This window comes from Amborella trichopoda, chromosome 3 (assembly GCF_054954075.1).
Source record: "Amborella trichopoda isolate Santa Cruz 75 chromosome 3, AtrichopodaSantaCruz75HAP2 v2.0, whole genome shotgun sequence".
NCBI lineage: Eukaryota > Viridiplantae > Streptophyta > Magnoliopsida > Amborellales > Amborellaceae > Amborella > Amborella trichopoda.
Window position 1 is genome coordinate 12,602,319 of NC_142338.1, and position 20,426 is coordinate 12,622,744.

Here is a 20,426-nt window from a genome sequence, read left to right on the forward strand (position 1 = left end):
AAGCAAACAAAAGAAATGCAAGGTGTAAGTGGGCTGGACTTAGGCAACTGCGACCCATCCGTTACGCCAACACGTGTTAAACTCAAGCCCGGCCTAGCTTGAAAAGTCTTAAAGGAGCCTGAATCATGTCTATGTTGTGCTGGGCCTCCAAGCCAGCCCAATAAATTTGTACCTTATTAATTGAAAGTCACCTAAAGTCGGCCTTAATACTACGGCCCTATCCTTGCCCATTTAGTTAATGAGCCTTTAATTAAGGCTCAACCCAGCCCAACGGGCCAATGAAGGGCCCTGAAACTGTCCTATGTTGGGTGGAGCCTACGAGGTCCGCTAGGATGGCCCGGTCTGACCCATTTGCACCTCCAGGCACGCATAAGCTGTATGCAAAGGGCCATAGTGCACTCTTATTGTTCTATACAGTTCTTCATGAACAACCATGGATGCCACTCAATGGTTAGGACAAATGGAAAATATAGCCCCGAGTTGCAAGCCATACACTCACCCTCATTTGCATTGGTCATTAAGGGCCGGAACATATTATTCCCACTAACTATAATCTTAGTTACATCAGCCGATGCTCCACCCTTCAATGACTACTCACATGGCTCATTAAGGAGGTTTAAAGGTTTGTTCCACCCACTTCTCGAGTCATTTCTACCCGTGCATGATAATCCAAACATGCATGGTCACCTCGCACCAATTGTTTTTGTTGCTAGCAAAATGTTGCACTCAAGTTGCATCCAATGATCGGTCAAGGCTGAGGGTCCCCTCATATAGGTTTCTCGGTTTAAGGAACTTACTTGCTAGGAGAGATGGCTTAACCACCTAACATAGCATGAGTCTATACATGATTTTCGGATCCTTTGCAAATTGCTCTTGCGAAAAGGGGTTCCACAAGCCCACTTGGTTCTCATGCATAACACTAAGGAAGCGGTTTGACAGTAATTGGGGCGTCATGAAAGGTACAAATATTGCTAATTTTTTAATGGCCATTATGTGGACCTTATGAGGGTTAGAAAGCCTCAATTAAAGCATTCATCAGTAAGTGATTCGAGCGACTGGCCCTTGAGAAAATTCGTAGTTGTTCTTGATGGTAGTACCATGCGGAAAACCTTGAGACCTTTGCTCAATATACCTACAGCACAAATAAGGCTTGTCAGAAAGCCCTATTGATGGTTCTCATGGTAGTTTTTTGCTGCTTCTTTGTAGTTGTTGGCTGTGGTGAGTGGTTCTCTCAACAACATTTTTTATTTGAAGTATTCTTGGAGATTGGTTTATATGGCCCTGTAGATTACAAAGATTGGTGACATAATCTCCATTTCAAACTCCTATGTTCTTTTGGAAACTAATGGTGGTGCCACTTGGGATGGAGCTAGTGGGATGTTTGCTTCTTTTGGGGATAACACTCTTATCTTCATGGAATCCATTTTATCTTTGTTATCTATCAAAAGCATAGTTATCGGGATCTTCTAAGGAGGTGGTCGCTCCCGCTCTAGAAGCTTGATCCTATGCTCCGAGACATGGGATCTCGATTCGGGCATTTCTTAAATTCAGGGAGCTTGATCCTTAATGGGATCCTCTGGTAAGGCTAAGCTTAAGGTATATGCTGATTCATACGATAAATTGGGGACAAGAGAAGGTGAAAAAGATGTCTTCGAACTGACAATAATGAGAGAGGAATTATAGAGATCTAGATCATGTTAATGCATTAAGAGTGGGGATTAGAGGGGTCATGGTGATGGATGATGAGGTCAGTGACAGGTGGATAATTTATTTTAAAAAATTATTAGATGATAACCACTATGGGCACGCAGTGTTTGGAGGAACCTTTGACATAAATGAAGTTGGAGGTCATAAATACATTTGTAGGATTAGGATATCTGATGTGAAAGAAGCTTTGAGAAAGATGAAGATGGGAAAGACTTTAGGACTAGATGGTATCCCAATAGAGGTTTTGAAGTGCTTGGGAGAGATTGGCATGCATTGGTTGTGCATGATGTTCAACAAGATTTTGAGTACAAAGAAAATGGCTGACGAAAGTAGAAAAAATACCGTGGTACCTATTTACGAGAACAAATGAGAAATATATAATTGTATGAACTATCGCGGGATTAAACTTATAAGCCACATTATGAGAGGTTGTTGACGAGAGTGATTGAGCAACGACTACAATATGAAATGAGTGTATCAGAAAATCAACTCAAGTGTATGCTAGGGAGGTAAACAATTGAGGCTATTTTCCTATTTAGGCAATTGTTTGAGAATTTTAGGGGGAATTGAAAAGACCTTCACATATTCTTTATTTATTTAGAGAAAGGAAATGATAGTGTACTTTGAGAGTTAATTTGGTTGGTGTTCGAAAAGAAAGGAGTCTCTAGAGGATATATTGACATGATGAGAGATATTTATGAGGGAACGCTAACTAGTGTGAGGACAACTAGGGGAGAGACAATTGACTTTTAAGTGACAATATCAGGGATCAACATTGAGCCCATGTCTCTTGTTTTGGCTATAGATGAGTTAGGCTTAGGTGGTCTGGCCATGAGCAGCGTCGACCTAGAACTACACCAGTTAGGAGGGGTGATTTGATTCGAGTGAAAGGCTCTATAAGGGCAAGGGTAAGGCCAAAAGGGACATGGATGGAAGTCGTGATAAGAGATATGATGACTTATGGTGTGATTGAGGGTATGGCCCTTGATGGATCGGAATGACAGAATAGGATTTGTATCGCCGACTCCAAGTGGTTGGGATAAGGCTTAGATGTGATGTATATGTGTGTATGTGTGGAAAACACTTAAAAACACACATTGAGCAAATTTCTATAATATTTCACTCATGGCTCATCACCATCTAAAGTCCATCATACAATCACGATTGATAGTATTTGAATTTGATAATTTTTCAACAAAATAGATTGACTTGTAATTTTGTTGGTGTGTGCGCCTTAGTGAGGCGCACTTAAATAAAATATAAAAAAAGTAATTCAAATAATAAAAAGGACCAAATTACCCCTATAAATATTCAGGGTTACTTTCATCATCTTATTTTTTATTTTTTTAATATTTTTTTTAGGTGCGAGTTGGTTAGACGTACACATGTTTCAAATTTTAGGTTAATCTGATTTTTATAAAAATTATTCAAATTCAAACACTATCAAACAACCATGACCATATTATAGACTTTGGATGATGATGAGCCATGAGTGAGATACTATATAAATTTGCTTGTAAGTGTAAGTGTTTTCATATATATATAAAGAGCTTAGGGCTGATACTTGGGGGATATGTCGGGGGCATCTTAGATTAAATTTGGGCTCAATTCTAAGTCGATTTGCATCCGTTTCTTTTGGCTTCCATTGTCCACTTTTATTAGCTTCTCCATGATCTATTATGTCCATAACTGACTTTAGAGCTCATGGATTTTATTTGTGAGGGCTTTCACCACCCAAAATGAGGATTTGTTTTAGTTTGGGCCCAATATGTATTCATTTGGGGGCCCTTCTACCACTTTCTATTTCCGAAGGTTTTCCAGCATATATAGTATTGGATTGCAGCCAGGGTTGACACACCCCAATAGTTGCAATTTGTCACTTACCCTGCCTTTTAACGGTTTCTTGGATAAAGTGATGTGCGGATACCTGCCCTCAGGTTTTAATTGGGTCGTTTGATATGGACTCGCCATGTTCGGTAAAAATACATCCAAACATATGTGTCAAATACCATTGAGATAAGTTCTATAAGATAAGCTCACGGGCCTAAAACTCTTAAAAGAACTTAGAGAGAAGGACGTAGCCCCCCGTCGCGCTATTATCTACGGTCCACAGAGACCCCGGGACCATGTAAACCCATGAACCTCCTCTTACTCATAAAAAGAGCACCAATAGCCCCCTCTTAATGTTTTTATATAAAACAGATAAATAAATTTTTTGTGTAGAAAAAGGTTGGGGCGGTATTGATCTGAGTTTTTAAAGTGTGTAGGTGGATCATAATTCATAGAGAGGGGAAAAACTTATCTAAGGGGGGATTCATTTGAACCCAAAGTTTACACATGCTCTCTGTTGGACCTAGTGAACAATCTCTAAAGAAACAATCAAAGAAAACTTAGAAAATAGATTCCTTCCAAAGAGTTCAAATGGTGGGAAAATTTGCCATTCCATTTTATATCTAAATCTTTAAGAACTCAAACTCTTTTTTCTTTATTTATTTTTTATTGTTCATCTAGTGATGATGATAACATGCAAGACCAGTTTTTTTCTTTATTTATTTTGTATTGTTCATCTAGTGATGATGATAACATCGAAGATTTTCTTCAAATGGATGAAATTTAATCGCTGCATTTCTCTCCCCAAAAAACTCCTTTTTCTAGGTCGTTTTCAATATGGTCATCTACAAAATTGGGGTCAAACAAGTCTTCTTTATTTTATTTTTATTTGTAATTTTATTTTTTCGGTTTAAGGAATTTAGGACCCGAAAGAAAATTTGACTAAAACCTGGAAAATGGTTTTTTTGTATGGAGAGAATCTATTGACTGCCCATTTTATATTTAAGCTTTTAAGAACTCAAAACTCTTTTTTTTGTTAAATTCATGTAGTGATGATGGGTGCATCTAAAACCATTGTTTCTGTAAATAGATGGCATGTATTCACTGCATTTTCTCTCTCTTAAAAAAGAAACAATTTCTGGAGTTATTCATTTATGTTTTCTTTGAGCATGTTAACTGGGATGACCATGGGCTACCCACAAAATTTTCTCCTCAGATATGCCTTTTTAGGAATTTTGGGCCAATGAGCTAACGTTTAGAAATTAGCTTAGGGGCATTATCATCATCATCATCATCAGAGCCTTTTCCCAACTATATGGGAGATGGCTACCTATTAGTATATGTAGTATATTTCCATCCATTATAGACACACACACACACACATACATACATAAGCAATTTTGAGTTAAGAGAGGTTTGTGGGTCCCAAATTTTACACATCTACATTTTGTCTAGATTTTGATTAATGTGTGAGTGACGTCTAGATCTCGTCTGGATAGAAATATAATAGATCAGACATCCCAGGTTTTTGAAATCTAAACCTACTTCCGCACCTATCTGGCCAAATCAATTAAGAATAAAGTGTAAGTGACGCCAATGATATGCAAAATGTCATCAGTCTAAATTTCTTCTTTGGGAGATATGGTTAATAATTAGAAATACTCATGATACATACATGCATACATACATACATATGTATACACAAAGACATACATAGGATCGACCTCTGTTAGGTTTTCTTTAGAATCTTTGTTGTGCATGTAGCTTCTACCATATCTGTTGGGATCATTCTAAAACTCGAGCATATGGTCTATGTTTTTGTAGCTACTGAGAGAGTTCCCACGTGATTTGGCTTCTTTGAATAGAGCTCAAGCGCTATGCTTCTACATGGGACGCCCAGATCTATCTTTGGGTCTTGTAGAACAGGTTTCTTTCTTTCTGCATTCTTGGGTTTTATGTACTTACTTTTTTATGTGGTCTATTCATATAGAGCTCCTTTGTACTGTCATTTTGGACCACCAGTGATATATTTCTAATGCTTAATATCTTGCATCAATAAATTTGATGGATGAATTTGTTATTGTTTGAGCTGTTTGAAGATCTGATAATTATTTGACAGCAGGTTTTACCAGAAAATCAACAGGAGAGCTACATATATGGGATGCTTGCATTTCCGTTGCTGGAGCTTGGGAGAATGTCTGATGCAGAGATTTCTGCTAGGAAAGGACTTGAAATCAACAAAAGTGATCCTTGGTCACAGCATGCAGTGCGTCATTACTTTAAATTTTTGTTTGATGAAACAAAACAATTTCTTTTTATGATGCATGCCATTCATCTTCTGTTCTTCATTATGGTATTTGGTTTGGAAAACTTACTTATTTATCTTGGTACAATGATTGATATTAACCTTTTAGCTTTGTAACATTCTTTGTATAGATTGTGTTGCTTTCTGTGGGAAACAAGGAAGATGCAAATGACTATACACAAGCTTAAACTGGAAGGGGTGCATTACCACCATCGTTACACATTCTAGAAAATACAAGAACCATTTTCTATTTGTAGTGCGAAGTTTGTGTACTGTCCAAGGTTAAGGGTAAATACAGAAAAATTACTAAATAGCCTAGAGAAAGGTTACTAGAGGAACACAATGGCTACTTTAAATTCTCTTTTCCTCTCCTTTTGATGAGACAACCTTGGCTTAAGTTTGCTTGATTATGTATGCAACATGATAGAAGATGTGCAGCACACTGATTATAGGTAATATGCAACTTTTATTTAAAATTATGATGTTTTCCCTCATATACCACTTTGCGATGTCTTCATTTTCTTCATGTATCATAAATGTCTATGTTTATATGGCAGTTAGCTATGATATTCATCACTGTCTTGCAGAAATGAATGATGCCCCATAAAACCCTATTCCTCCAAACCATGATATGCGAATGAAAACAATTCTCAATCCTCCCTCAATCCTCTTTAGATTGAATGCCGATCTCTATTGATATCAAGGTTTATGACAGAAGCAGCTTCAACTAATTGCTAGTTATGCTTTGGATGACGGTTGTTGTGTTCCATCTACTAGGCCCCTCAGTTATAGGTGCTCTCGCATGAAATAGTTTCATGAAGTGAAGTGTTTTTTATGGTAGTGATCCACTTTTATGTATTTTGGAAAGCAGAGAGTTGGGTTTTGTATTTCTTGAGGCTTCTATTAAATGTCAAATTGACCCTGTAAATCTGGATTTTTTTTTGTTGTTTTTTTTTTTTTTGGGGGGGGGGGGGGGGGGGTATTTCATGTTTGTTTCACGGAAATGGTTGATAGTGATGCATGATAAAATTATTCTTAGTTTTAATTTCTGTAATTTCAAAGGTTGTATACTTTAATTTAATTTTGAATTTAGATTCTACTTTAAGGTTTTAAAGTTTTTTGTATTCTAAGGTTTTTTTTTTTTTTTTTTTGTAATATTGTTAGGATTTTAGGAGTTTTTTAGACAAGTAGTTGGAGTGATTATGGAATATTTTGTTTTGTCAGGGGTAAAAATGTCATTACAAATTTTGTGTTTAAGTTGTGACTATTAATCAATTTTATTTTTACAAAGTTTATTTTGGGCTTTGTACCCTAATTAAAATATAAATAAAGCACATGATAGGCCTACGGTCATTCACTTGAGTTTTAAGGAAGAAAAAGGCAGCTTTTATTTGGAGCTGTAGTTAATGTTTTTGAGAAGGAAACTCATGTTTCCTCCAACTTGTGCTTGTCCTTTACTTGGAATTTGTCAATCTTTTGTTTCTTTATCAAGTCCCTATATCAACTTTGCCGTTTGGTTGGAGAAAACTCATGCTTGAGTTTTGAAGTGTGCTAATATGAATTCAACGTCAAAACCACCTTCCTCAGCCTTCTTTTTTGTTGGCTCAAAGATTTTTTGTGATAAGAAGAAATCCTTAAGAAACCGATCCTGATATCTATATTGAGGAATCATACAAATTTATCAAATTCGGCTATCCTTGAACTCATAGTGAAAATAATGTAAGAAATTCATGATCATCATTATCATCATATGGTTTTCTCAACTATTTAGGGTTGGCTATACGAATATTGGTCGACCATTCTGCTCTATCAAGGTCATACCCTTAGTGAGACCATAAGTTGCCATATCTTTTCTCACTACTTACGACCTTTTTTACCCTTTTTGAGCCTTCTATTTGAATCAACTCGCACCTCCTAACAGGTGTTGTACTGGGTCTACACTGCACATGGCCAGCCCAACTAAGCCTACTTTCTCTCATCTTATCACCTAATTGAAGCCACACGTAAGTTCTCCTTAATGTATCCATTTTGAATTCTATCCCTTCTTATCTTTCCACTCATCTATCTCAATATCCTCATCTCAGCTACACTCATCCTATAGGTATGTTGTTTCTTGACTGCTCAACATTCCACCCCATAAAGCAAAGCTGATCTCATAGCTATCCTATATGACTCCCCCTTCAGCTTCATTGGTACGCGGCGATCATATAAAACTCTCTAATTCTATGTGCAACATCTTCCTCAATGTCTTAATTTACTTGGATGATAGACCCAAGATATCGAAAGTGTGATCTTTTTAGTATTTCTTAGACTTCAATCTTAACTAGTTCCTTGTCTCTACTCTTATCATTAGAAACTTGCATTCCATATACTTTGTATTAGTCTGGCTAATTTTAAGACCTCTAGATTCTAGAGCATCCCTCCAAAGTTCAAACTTTATGTTGACGTTGCTTCGATTCTCATCAATCAAAACTATGGCTTGTGTGAACAACATAAATCATGGTACCTCTTCTTAAAGGTGCCTCGTTAAGTCATTCATAACTAAGACAATGAGGTATGGGCTCAACACTGACTCCTGATGTAGACTTATTGTCACTGAAAACTCACTCATATCTTCACTCATTGTTCGCACACAAGTTACTATTCCCTCATACATCTCTCACAAAGTCGATATAATATGGAGACTCCTTTCTTTTCTAACACCCACCAAATTAAATCTCGAGGTACTCTATCATAAGCTTTTTCTAGATCATTATAATATTATGTGGAGGTCTTTTCTCTTCCTCCCAAACTTCTCAATCAGTTGCTTAAGTAGGAAAATAGCCTCAATTGTTGACCTCCTTGGCATAAAACCGATTGGTTTTCTGATACACTTGTTTTATGCCTTAGTGGTTCCTCAATCACTCTCTCCCGCAGCTTCATAGTATGGCTCATAAGTTTGATCCCTCTATAGTTCACAAAATTTTGTATGTCTGCTTTGTTCTTGTAAATAGGTTCCACAATACTTTTCCTCCATTTATCTGACATTTTCTTTGTTCTCAACACCTTGTTGAACAGCTTGGTCAGCTAGTCAATGCCGATTCCCCCATACACTTCCAAACTTCTATTGGGATACCATTTGGTCCTAAAGCTTTTCCTATATTCATCCTTTTTAAAGATTCCTTTACTTTCGATATCTCAATCCTATGAATGCATTTATGATCTTCACCCTCATTTATGCCAACAGTTCCTTCTACCACTGTGTTTCTATTGGATTCATTATTTAATAATTTTTTAAATAAACTCTCTACCTTTTTGACCTCTTCATCTGTTATCAAGATCCTTTGATTATCACTCTTAATACATTTAATATGGTATAGATCCTTAAACTATTTCTCTTTCATTTTGCTAATTTGAAGACATATTTTTTACCTTCTTATTCCCAGTTTACGGCATAGATCATATGCCTTAAATTTAGCATTATTTACTATTTGCTTAGTATTTTTCTTAGCATTTTTATATTCTTCTAAGTTTTGTTCATTTTTATTACATTGCTAAGTTTTAAAACATAATCGCTTTTCGCTAATGGCCTTCTAAACCTCATCACTCCACCGCCAAGTTTCCTTATCGGAATTTCTTTTCCCTCTAGTTTGTCCTAAAACTTCTTTTGCCACTTTCTTAGTACAGTCAGCCATCTTATTCCACATAACATTGACCTCATGTTCAGAGTTTCATTTTCCTTCTTTAACTAAGTTATTCTTAAATAATTATATTTTCTCATTTTTAAATTCCACCACCTATTTCTTGGATACTTATTAAATTCACGTGTTCTCTTGATTTCTTTATGCAGACATCTATAACCATGAGCCTATGTTACGTGGTTAAGCTCTCTCCTGAGATAATCTTACAGTCTTTACATGATGGTCGCTCTACGTTCTTAGCTATGAAGAAGTGTATCTGGCTTTTATGTGATCTACTTTTATAGGTTATTAAATGTTCATCTCGCTTTAAGTGTTTGCTATTGCTAGGTCATACGCCTCAGCAAAATCTAGAATAACCTCATCCATCTCATTTCTTTCACCAAACCCATATCCCTCATGTACCCTTCATATCATCTACTATCCTTCCCTACATCACCATTTAAGTCTCCTCCTAAAAACGTCCTTTCTCCATATGGTATGTCTTGGGCTAGTCCATTCATGTCCTCCTAGAATTGTCTCTATCCTCTAGTTCTACTTGTGGTGCATAAGCACTACGTATATTAGTTATCTTTTTCCCTAATACAAGTTTAATTAGTAAGAGCCGATCACCTACTCTCTTGACATTAACTATTTTATCTTTAAATCTTTGTCTACTATTATGCCTACGCCATTTCTATTATTATCCTTTCTTAGATACAAAAAATTATATATAATTTCTTAGATTTTTCCCCCTTCCACTTATTTCCATGTAGATAAGCTATGTTTACTCTCTTTTGTCTCATTGTATTTACTAACTTCATATACTTACGTGTAAGCATTCCTACATTCCATGTGGCTATACGAATCAATAAGTAGGAAACTTCAAACCAATATTTTGGCCTATAGATGCTTTCTCCACATTTATTGCATTACTATCTGAATCCAGGGCCACAATTTGAGTTTTACAAGTCAACTACACTTCCCTTGCACTACTATGCTTCCATTGCCCTAAATCCCTTGAATGCTACACCTCTTTGATATGCTTAAGAACTTCAATAGCCTCGATACCAATTCATGTAGGGCTTTGATGAAGAAAATGAAAAAATAACAAACTGCAAACAAAGCACAACCACAAGTTGAAGGAAACCTGATTTGTCTTCCTAGAAAAACTGTAATTATAGCTCCAAGTTAAACTTCCAATTTTTCCTTCCTAATACTCACGTGAACCCTAGGTCTTTCATGCTCTTTCTTTATATTTTAATTTGGGTACAATAATCCAAAATAGCCTGAGCCAAGATAAAATTAGCTAAATAGTCGCAGCTTAAGTGCAAAAGTCATAATGATATTTTTACCCCTGATAAAACAAAATATTCTATAACCACTCAAACTAATTTTTTAAACAACTCCTTAAATCCTAAAAATGTAAAAAAAAAAAAAAAAGAGGAAAAAAAAATGCAAAAGAACTTTATAACCCAAAAAATAAATTCTAAAGATAAAATTAAAATATATATCCTTTGAAATTAAACAAAAATTAAAGGTAAGAATAATTTTGTCTTCCGTGATGTAGTCTTCTTGTGTTTGGTTTGCACAAGAGGGCTTAGCATTTTTCTTACCTTCCTTCCCATCCTTGGGCTTATTTATGGCGGGCAATGGTCTTGACAACCTTATGTAGTATTTGGGTGGAACGGAACTGCCGGATATTTGAAAGCCAAACTTCTAGAGTGGTGAAAGTTGTCGATTGACTAATAATGAAAATGATTTTTTGGGCAAGGGACAACAAAGGCTTTCAATTTTTCTTAATGGAGGACTTCATGCGAAACTGGAGAACTATGCTAGGGCCCAAGCCAATGAAAACCCAACAATCAAGCCACATGGCCCTTGTAGAGCTCGGATCATCGAATTGGACTTTGATGGTTGCTCCCTTGGGAAACTCGGTCCGGCAAGGATTGGGGGCTGTTTCAAAATAGTATGGTACATATACTTACCTTTTCAGGCTCAATTTGGATTACTATCCACTTCTATTGAGGCACATGCCCTGTTAGAATGGCTGAGATTGTTCGATATTGGCTACCATCCTCCCTAGTGTGGTTGAGGGGGGTTCCCAAAATGACATATCATGGACCTCATGTGTATCTCTGATTCTGTGTTGACTGCAACATGTTTTCATCCATATCACCATGATTACTAGCCCACCATACATCTCTTTTTAATATGCATGGAGAGGCAATGCAAAGCTGATGCGCTGGCTAAATAGGGTGGTGTGAGCTCAAGTGACGCTCAATGGGGCACAGTGATGCACTGGACAGTGCTTTTTGACTAGCCAAGAAGTTCTCATGATCCTTTTGACCCAATCAATCCATCTTTTGATTATCCCCTTTATGATGATCCACATCCCAAGGTCACAAGGATATCCGAGAGGAGAAGGCCAACTTTTTGATGGAGTTTATATTTATTTTGTTTTTATTTTTACAGTCTCTTAGTGATTCCCAATGTTCTACTTAAACTTAGGGGTAGATTAGAGATCTTTTATGTTTTAATTCAAGTTCAGGGACTCATGGGGTATTTTTTTAAGGAAAACGTTTATATAAGGTTGTAACCGTAAAATGTAGAATTACAGATGCACCTAAAAAATCCATCGGAGAATGTTGTTTTAATGTTGAAAAATTCTCTAATATCATCTCAACATCGAGATGTATGAATATGAAAAAAAAGAAGATTCTTAGTCCCAAAAATAGTGCATCTTGCAACACATTATCTAGACTGTCCATTTTTAAGATTTCCATATGTTTATACATCTACTTGATTTTAACCATTTTTGGAGTTTAAAATTTTAGAATTAGGTATGAAAATAGATTTTCAGATAATCCTAAGAAATTTTTACATTAAATTGCATGTTATAGTAAAATTAAGAGGTGTGGCTTAATTGGATTGTTTAAGGTTGCAACCTTATGGAAATCACACCTTTTTTTTAATGTTTTAACTTAAGTGGGATAGTTTTGGTCCGTTTCATTATAATTTAATAAAAAGGCCTTTGATTAGGGTTTCTAGGACTTCTAGGGTGTGAACAGTGAAAATGTGGTGTGAACAGTAAAACCAGGCTCTCTTTAGGTTTTGGGTTGTCTTCTTGGTGCAAGAAAATCTAGGTCCACTCAAATATGGCTTCTTTTTGCCTTTTTTTTCTATCTTTCTGCATCAATTGGTATCAGAGTTTAGCTTTTCTTAAAGTGGAAGCTTTCTATGTTCCCACTACAACATAGAAGTTCTATCCTCCCCTTACCATCCAGTCGTCCATTTTTTATCAAGAGAGTCACTCACCATTTGATCTCAGATCCTACCTCTCAAAGTATTTTATTTTTAGTTTTTTTTAATACAAATTTTCTGAATACGAAATTTGGTACGTGCCATCTTCTCATTGGGGCGCTCCTATAAAAAATATTAACAATAATTTTTATATAAAAAATAATGACCAAAATACCCCTTGAAACTTTCAGGGGTATTTTGGTCATTTTATTTTATTGAAATATTTTTTTTATATTTTTTGTTAGTGCGAGTTTAATAGAGGAATGGACGTCCAAAATTTGGTGTCAAAATATTTTATGGAAAAAAAAATTAAAAATAAAATAGTGTAGAGACATGACATTGTGATTGGGGCAATCTTAGCCCTCCATTCAAAGTGAGAGTACATGTGTGTAATCATTGTGTGGGGGGGGGGCATGCATGATGTAGTCATGTGCATTGGGATGGGTGTGTTTTTATGGGGATTTGTGCATACTCTAAAGTATAGTCAAGAGGTGAAGGTTCAATATTTAGATGACATGCAAAATGAGGTGCAACAATAGAATGAGAAGAACCAGGGTCTATCAGAATCCTAGCCTCTCTACCACAAACAAAGAGTATACCTCGAATCACTGAGGTAGAAGCCTTAAACTCCTGCCCTGTGAGTGCAAACACCCGACCCTGAGTCTTCGGCTTGTCCTCTGGCTTCATAATAGGGCAACCCTTGATCAGGTGGCCAGGCTTGCCACATCTGAAACACGCTCTCGTCTTCTTGTAGCACTCAGCTGCAGAGTAGTTGCTCATCCCACAGTACGAGCATGCCAAGCACCGGTTCTCCCTCACATCTCCCGATAAAGTTATTTGATAATCGAGACGTGCAGTCCAAGCTGGAGTAGATTCAAGTAGTGAGAAAGTACCCCCAGTTATTTGATAAGCAGATGAATGATTTAGAGGACTAAATCCTTTTCAAAGGGGGGATGATATAAGTTTCGGGACTTTTTCGATCATTGTTCTTGTTTTCATCCTGAATCATTTCCTACTAATGCTTACCTCAAATTTCTTTTTCGATTTGTTGGATAACCTCTGTCTGGTGTTTTGAGTGGTATCGTGTTATTGTAGGGATCACGAGTTTTCCGACGGTATGAAAATCGCTCAGATCCGAGCTACCCTCAGAAAGTCATAATCCGTACCCCGAATATTTTTCTGCAGGCACCCCAATGCGCCTGCATGCATGCACACACTCTTATGTGCATGAATCCCCATAAAAACACACCTATCCCAATGCATATGATTACAGCATGCATGCCCACCCCACACAATGATTGCACAGATGCACTCTCTCTCCTCTCATATGCTCTCTCTCTTCATGCATGCCTTCTCTCTCCCCATGCATACTCACTTGAGTGTCATATAGCACATGCATGTTTCCACCCCCATCATTGTGTTCCCCATGCATGATAGATCCCATTCATGACCCCCTACCCACATGCCACCATGCTCCCCCATGCTTATTTATACCCCCCATTCACTCATAAATAGGTTTTACTCTCCTCACCCCTTCACTCTCTCACATGCCCCTCTTTCCCCCTTGTTCTTCTTCTTCTCCCTTAGCCATTAAACCCCAAAAAGCACATTAACCCCATAAGCCTTAAACCTTTGAAGCTTGAACCCAATCCATTTGAAGCTTGGCAACCGAAGTGGAGCTTGTAGAACATTTCATCTTGGGGATTTCGATTGGAGCAAATAAGTAGATTTAGTTTTCCATGGTTTTATGCTTATGTTAATACATATTTCGTTGCATGAAATTCAAGTATGTGTGTGTGGGTGTATGCTTACTAAAATTCTGTTAAAGGATATTCATATTTCCAGAATTGTGGTCCCTGTTTGAGTGATTGTTAGGGTACCTTAAACCATACATTACACCATGAATCTTGGTGGGTCAGTAGGATGTTGAATGTGTTCCACATGGAGAAGACCCCTTGTTAATATCTCATGTAATTTGAATGCTATTAACTATTTGTTGCAGCATGCCAGATCTGTGACTTGAAAATCCAGGGATTTGACATGTTTATGTGAGAAGCTTTTGACCGACCAAAATTTACTAGAATGAGATGAAACTACTTTGAAATGTTAGATAAATGAGTCTATATTAATTTTGGTTTTGGGATATGATAATGCTCTCTATAGTCTGAGAGTTACGGTCATTTTTCTAGTAGAATGTCTGCTGTAGTTTCTCCTGCATAGAACAGAAGTTACCCCCTAAAGAATCATATAGTTTGACCAACCTCGGTCCATTTTCTGGTGTTACTTGCTAAATGAAAGTTGTGCATTTCTGAGTCTAGTTTTCACAAAGTTATGCCTCATGAGTAAATTCCACATATTCCGAATGTTGGGGCCTTTTTACTAGAGGGTGGGCAGCCGTGGTTACTGCTGCAGGGCAGAAAATTCACTTCCTGAGGATCAAGTGAATCGACCCATTTAGGTCGATAAATTTGTGTTTCTTCTCGAACAAAAGTTGTATAATTTTGAGTCTATTTTATCTGGGAACAAGTCCCATAATTTAATGCTGGGAACAAGTTATATCCAAATATGCGCATTGTGCTCACTTTGGAAATCCAGAAAATTTAGCTGGATTGGACCCTACTCTCGTCCCATCTTGATATAGTGCATGTGCATAAGTGAGATGCCAATTGCTGTACCTGCCACGTATCTGAGACAATACTTCTTATATATGACATGCTTCTGATATGATTTGTGTGCATAAGAAGCATGACTCTTGTCAATTGGGTGATATACCTTTTGATAAGAATGTGTATGTGACATATCACTAATTATTTATGATATGCCTCTATTATGTGATCTTTTTATGACAATATGTTTCTAATATGATTTTGATATGGCAATGGTATCATGCTTTCGATAAGATATATGTGCATGGAGATATGCTTCTGTTATACGATCTATGTATGGTAACATGCTTTCGATAAGATATGTGTGCATGGAGACATGCTTCTGTTATATGATCTATGCATGGTAACATTGGTTTTGAGTAATCCTTTGTCCACCAATTAGGCTTTCTAGTGTTTATTGGGGCCATTAACTTCACCTTATACATCCCTCGCAACAATTGTCTTCTTTCCTAGAGGAAGAGGAAGCGTATCCCAAGTATGGTTATGTTGTAGCTCTTTTATCTCACATGGGCTATGTCCATTAGGGATCATGACTAGCATCTGAATTGAGAATGAGCAATTGAACATATGAAATAGAACAATGTATTAAGTGCATGTCGCATTTAATTTTGTGTAGTGAAATTGGTGAAGAAAATGAGAATATACTTGGTGGATAGGGAGGCTAATTGTGAGGAACCAAGAGAGGTGGTGGTGTGACAACCATATTTCCACTATCATTGGTTTCCATATGTAAATCTCTTTGTGGTTTTTAGATTGTTCAATGATTTGAAATGTGAAGAGGAAGAGAAATCTCAAGTGAGGAAGATGAATCACTAGGTCTCCTGCCAATCTTCCCCTCAATCACAAATACATTATCTTCCTTTACAAAGTAGCGTTGCTTCTCATGGAACAACATATCACGGCTGAGAAAGGTATGCCTGGTCGAAGGATCAACGAATTTGTGTCCTTTTGAGTCATAGCATACCCATTACAAATTCTTCACTCTACCCTAGGGTATCAAATTTGTACTTCTTGATGTTTGGTTTGTGATGAAACCACGCACAACCTAAAGCATGCAGGCGGTCATACTTCAGAGTCGCCTTAAAGAACCTCATGAGTGGTCTTGCAATCAATAAGTGGTGTCAGAAGCCTATTTGTTATGTAAGCTGCAATAATGACATCTTTCTCAGAATTACTTTTGCGTGTCATTTGAAATAGTAAGGCATGAGTAACTATTGGCAACTCCATGTTGTTTTGAGGAGTGGACACGAGGTTTGATGAATTCATAGTTACCTGAATCTCTCCACCAACCTCGCGATTTTGGTTCAGAAACTTGATTTCGTGTTTCTATTAAGGAATCTTCACGGAAACCGTTTTTCGAAATCTCGATTCAACCCATCTTTAGAAACTATCTTTCGGAGCCAAAGAAACTCAATTCCTTAATTTCGGAATCTTGATTCAACACATCTTTAGAAACCATTTATCGAAACCAAGGAAACTCGATACCTTAATTTTGGAGTCTCAATCCAACACATCTTTAGACTTGAACCCATTAATTGTGGGTAGACGTTCCCAAATATATTGAATCTGGATTCCAGCGACGACTAAATCTTGGTTCAAAAATAAATAAATTCAAAATATCAAAAAAAAAAAGGGGAAAATATCTCCTTATCCCCTATTTTTAACTTCCATATCTCATGAGACCCAAGAATTGAAAATATTACTTGTAAGCAAAAGGTCTCCATCTTTTCTATCTTACAACCCCCTGGACCCCTTTGACCATAAATGTTTTACTCAAACAAACACTAAAATGACATCCTATTCAAACTCTATCTTTCTCTCTCTCTCTAACTCCATCTCTCTCTCTTCGCTTCTCGGTGAGTTTACCAACAAAGGGGTTTAGCTTGAACTCGAACACGAGCACACCTTATGTGTGAGAGAGAGATGGAGTTTTAAAGAGAGATAGAGGGAGTTTGGGTTTTGGAGAGAGATGGAGGTTTAGAGGGAGATGGAGTTTGAGTTTTAGGAGAGAGATGGAGTTTTGAGAGAGAGAGAATAATGTGAGAGAGAAAGAGATAGAGTTTGGGTTTTAGAGAGATGGAGTTTTGAGAGAGAGAGACGATGATGTGAGAGACAGATGGAGTTTTAGAGAAACAGAGAGAAGAGTCATTTTATAAGTTGTTGAGGTCAATAATACATGGTCAAAAGGGTTTAGGGGGTTGGAAGATAGAAAAGATGGAGTCTTTTTGCTTATAAGTAATATTTTCAATTCTTGGGTCTGATGAGATATAGAAGTTAAAAATAGGGGATAATAGGATATTTTCCCAAAAAAGAAACCAATTCAAAGTACATAATGTCGAATGCCTATGATGGTTGTGCACTTCCAAAAGGAAATTGTGTTTTAGTGGTTGTAGGTTTTCATTATTTTACTTGTGCCACCCTAGACCGATTTTACTTTAAATTTAAAATATAACTGGTAAATACAACACATACAATTAAAAGTAAAATCATGGCGTAGACAATCCTATTTTGTCTTTATAATAATGAAGTCAAAATCACACTTAAAAATACTTATCTTTTGTATATAATAACCGTAAGTTCAATAGTCAATAGAATAACTTTAAAATTTGGAAAACTTTTTAATAAGAGATATCCAATATAGGTTCTAAAGTTGATAAGGCTCAAGATGTGCTTGGGGTTTTCTTCTCCATAAAAATGAAATCTTGATTGCTGTCAAATGCATTCCATAGTCCATATTATTATAAATCTCAATCTCAAATTGGTGATCCATATAGTTCAGAAACTTGATTCCAAATATTTTTTTTATAGAATGTTAACCTTAACTAGATTCCAAATATGTTAGAATCACGATGCCAATCAGCAACATATCTATGTTCCACATATGTTAGAAACTTGATTCCATAGATGTCGAAAACTTGATTCTGTATATTAATGAATCTTGACTCCTGGAGTGTCGATTCCAGGGGAATAGGAATCTCAATTCCAAGGAGGATGAAATCTCGATTCCATATATGGATGAAAGTTGGATCTATTTCAGTTGAAACACGATTCTCAAAACCTTGGAATCTCTTTCCCTGCGATTCCTATTGTACGGACAACGATTCCTAAGACATGAATCTTCTAGCCGGCGGCAATTATGGAATTCTAGTTCCTAAAACTATTCGGGTTCCCAGGCGTTTTCAACAACTATGGATGAATTATTCTATTGTCTTGAAGAAAAATTGCATCATGGTGGCATAAAGTCACTTAATTATGGGACCACTCTAATTTCTTTCTCAAAATGTGTCTCAGTTATGGAATCAAATGTCCAAAAATGGAGATTCATTTTATTTTTTCGTGAAATACAACCATGTGTGTCTTGAGTAATCATTAACATAAAGTAAAAGCAATGCTAAGAGGAGGGCTATCGGTCTAATAGGCTCTCACCAACAATAAAGGGAGGGTAGGTTGTACGGCTTCTGGGAAGGATAGGGATACGGCGGTTAAACTTTTTATCATCCTGGCATCAAGCTATTTTTCTGTCCCCTACAGTATTGTCTCCGTAATAGAGTTTAACCGCCAAGTTCAGGATGGATTGGTATGGTTTCTCTACGCCTAGGGCGCCAGAATATTGAACCGTGAATAGAGAAAAGCATTAATCGTCTTCTTTGCTTCCATATGAATTGATGAGACTAAATGTCGTTATCTGGGATAGAGAGTTATTGTTCAACTATAGTTTGAAATGAATTGATTGTTGTTCCAGCTCGCTTCTAGCGACTCGTTTCGGGCTGCTGTTAGTCCAATTGAACCTCGGACTTTGATATGCTATGCAAGAGGATAAACCTATATCCTCGTTCGAACCGGCCTCCCTCTTGGATCAAAGACCTTTAACAGTGGCGTGGAATCTGTCCTTGCTTTGCTTTGGAAGATGGAAACATGCGGTTCCTAAGAAGTAGATGGCAAAGTACTAGGTCCCCATGTATGACAATGGATTAAGTCAAAGGTACTCATATTTCTATCATTATTCAAAACAAACGGCAAGTATGTTTACTCTCCAAGGGACAAATTGGACATAAAGCATAATTATGTCTCTCGCAAATTTATTGTAGGGATTAAACTTATTGAGATAATGTATTGGAGCCTTCCTATAGATGGATGCCCCAACCAGTGATGCCACGATCAGTCGTGATTTTATTGTACACTGAAGTAAACTGTGGCCTCTGTGGTTCCATCTAGATGGCGTGCAAGTCATCTCCAATAGAAGGATGCCCCAATCAGTGATGCCACAAATCAACGGTAATAGTAGGCTATGCTAAAGCTAACTGTGGCAGCTCTGTCTTCCCTCTTGCCAATCATCTTTCTCATCCTCTGATCCAAGAAAACACAAAGGATAGGCAAAAAGATGGCTGAAGAATTAAGTGACCTGGTGAGTTCACATATTAAAAAAAAACAATTAAGTGACTTGGTTATTTTAGGAATGAATAAATATTTAGGCCAATACCAGTCACATGTAATACATCAAAAAGGTCAAGTGTAGGGGTTTAAAGAGACATGGCCAGCAGAATTAATTGAAGAACGCGTAACAATCAGGAGCTTTATTGAACACTTGCCAACATTCTCAAGAGGTGAGTTAAGGATGGTCAGTAACTTTCCATGTGATGTGTAGCTCCTAAGTCAATAATTGAGAGTGGACTATGTGAACTAGCATAGTCTATATAGTTTAACATTTTTCTTTTTCAGTTCCGGCGAGAACCAATGATTACAATAAGAACTCAAATGAATAAATAAAAACTCAAATTTGGATTCTCAGTTGTTGCCACTTTTAAAAACTCTTCATTATATAATAAAAAATTCATCAACTTGAATTTGGGAACAAAAAACATAAGAAAGCAATAGATTAAATAAAACGCCAAAAGATTACCGCGAATGGACTTTGCACACTCCACACCGGGTGTCCTCTACCGATGGCGTATGCGATTT

General features: G+C 36.9%; 1 protein-coding gene across 16 annotated transcripts in view; it reads left to right on the forward strand.

Annotated features, from left to right (window-relative positions):
- LOC18432581 (Tetratricopeptide repeat (TPR)-like superfamily protein) overlaps positions 1 to 20,426 on the forward strand; it is an 82,342-nt gene that overhangs the window by 22,315 nt on the left and 39,601 nt on the right. For 7 of the 16 annotated variants that reach the window (XR_016053070.1, XR_002280654.2, XM_020666255.2 and 4 more), the window contains 2 exons: positions 5,362 to 5,463; positions 5,657 to 5,803. Coding sequence is in view for 12 of the 16 variants with exons in the window: in XM_020666255.2 (XP_020521914.1) it covers positions 5,362 to 5,463; positions 5,657 to 5,803 (249 nt within the window). In the remaining 4 variants the exon portion in view is untranslated. The remainder of the gene's footprint in view (positions 1 to 5,361; positions 5,464 to 5,656; positions 5,804 to 20,426) is intronic. The other 9 variants (XR_016053072.1, XR_016053071.1, XM_088863474.1 and 6 more) reach the window with 2 other exon arrangements.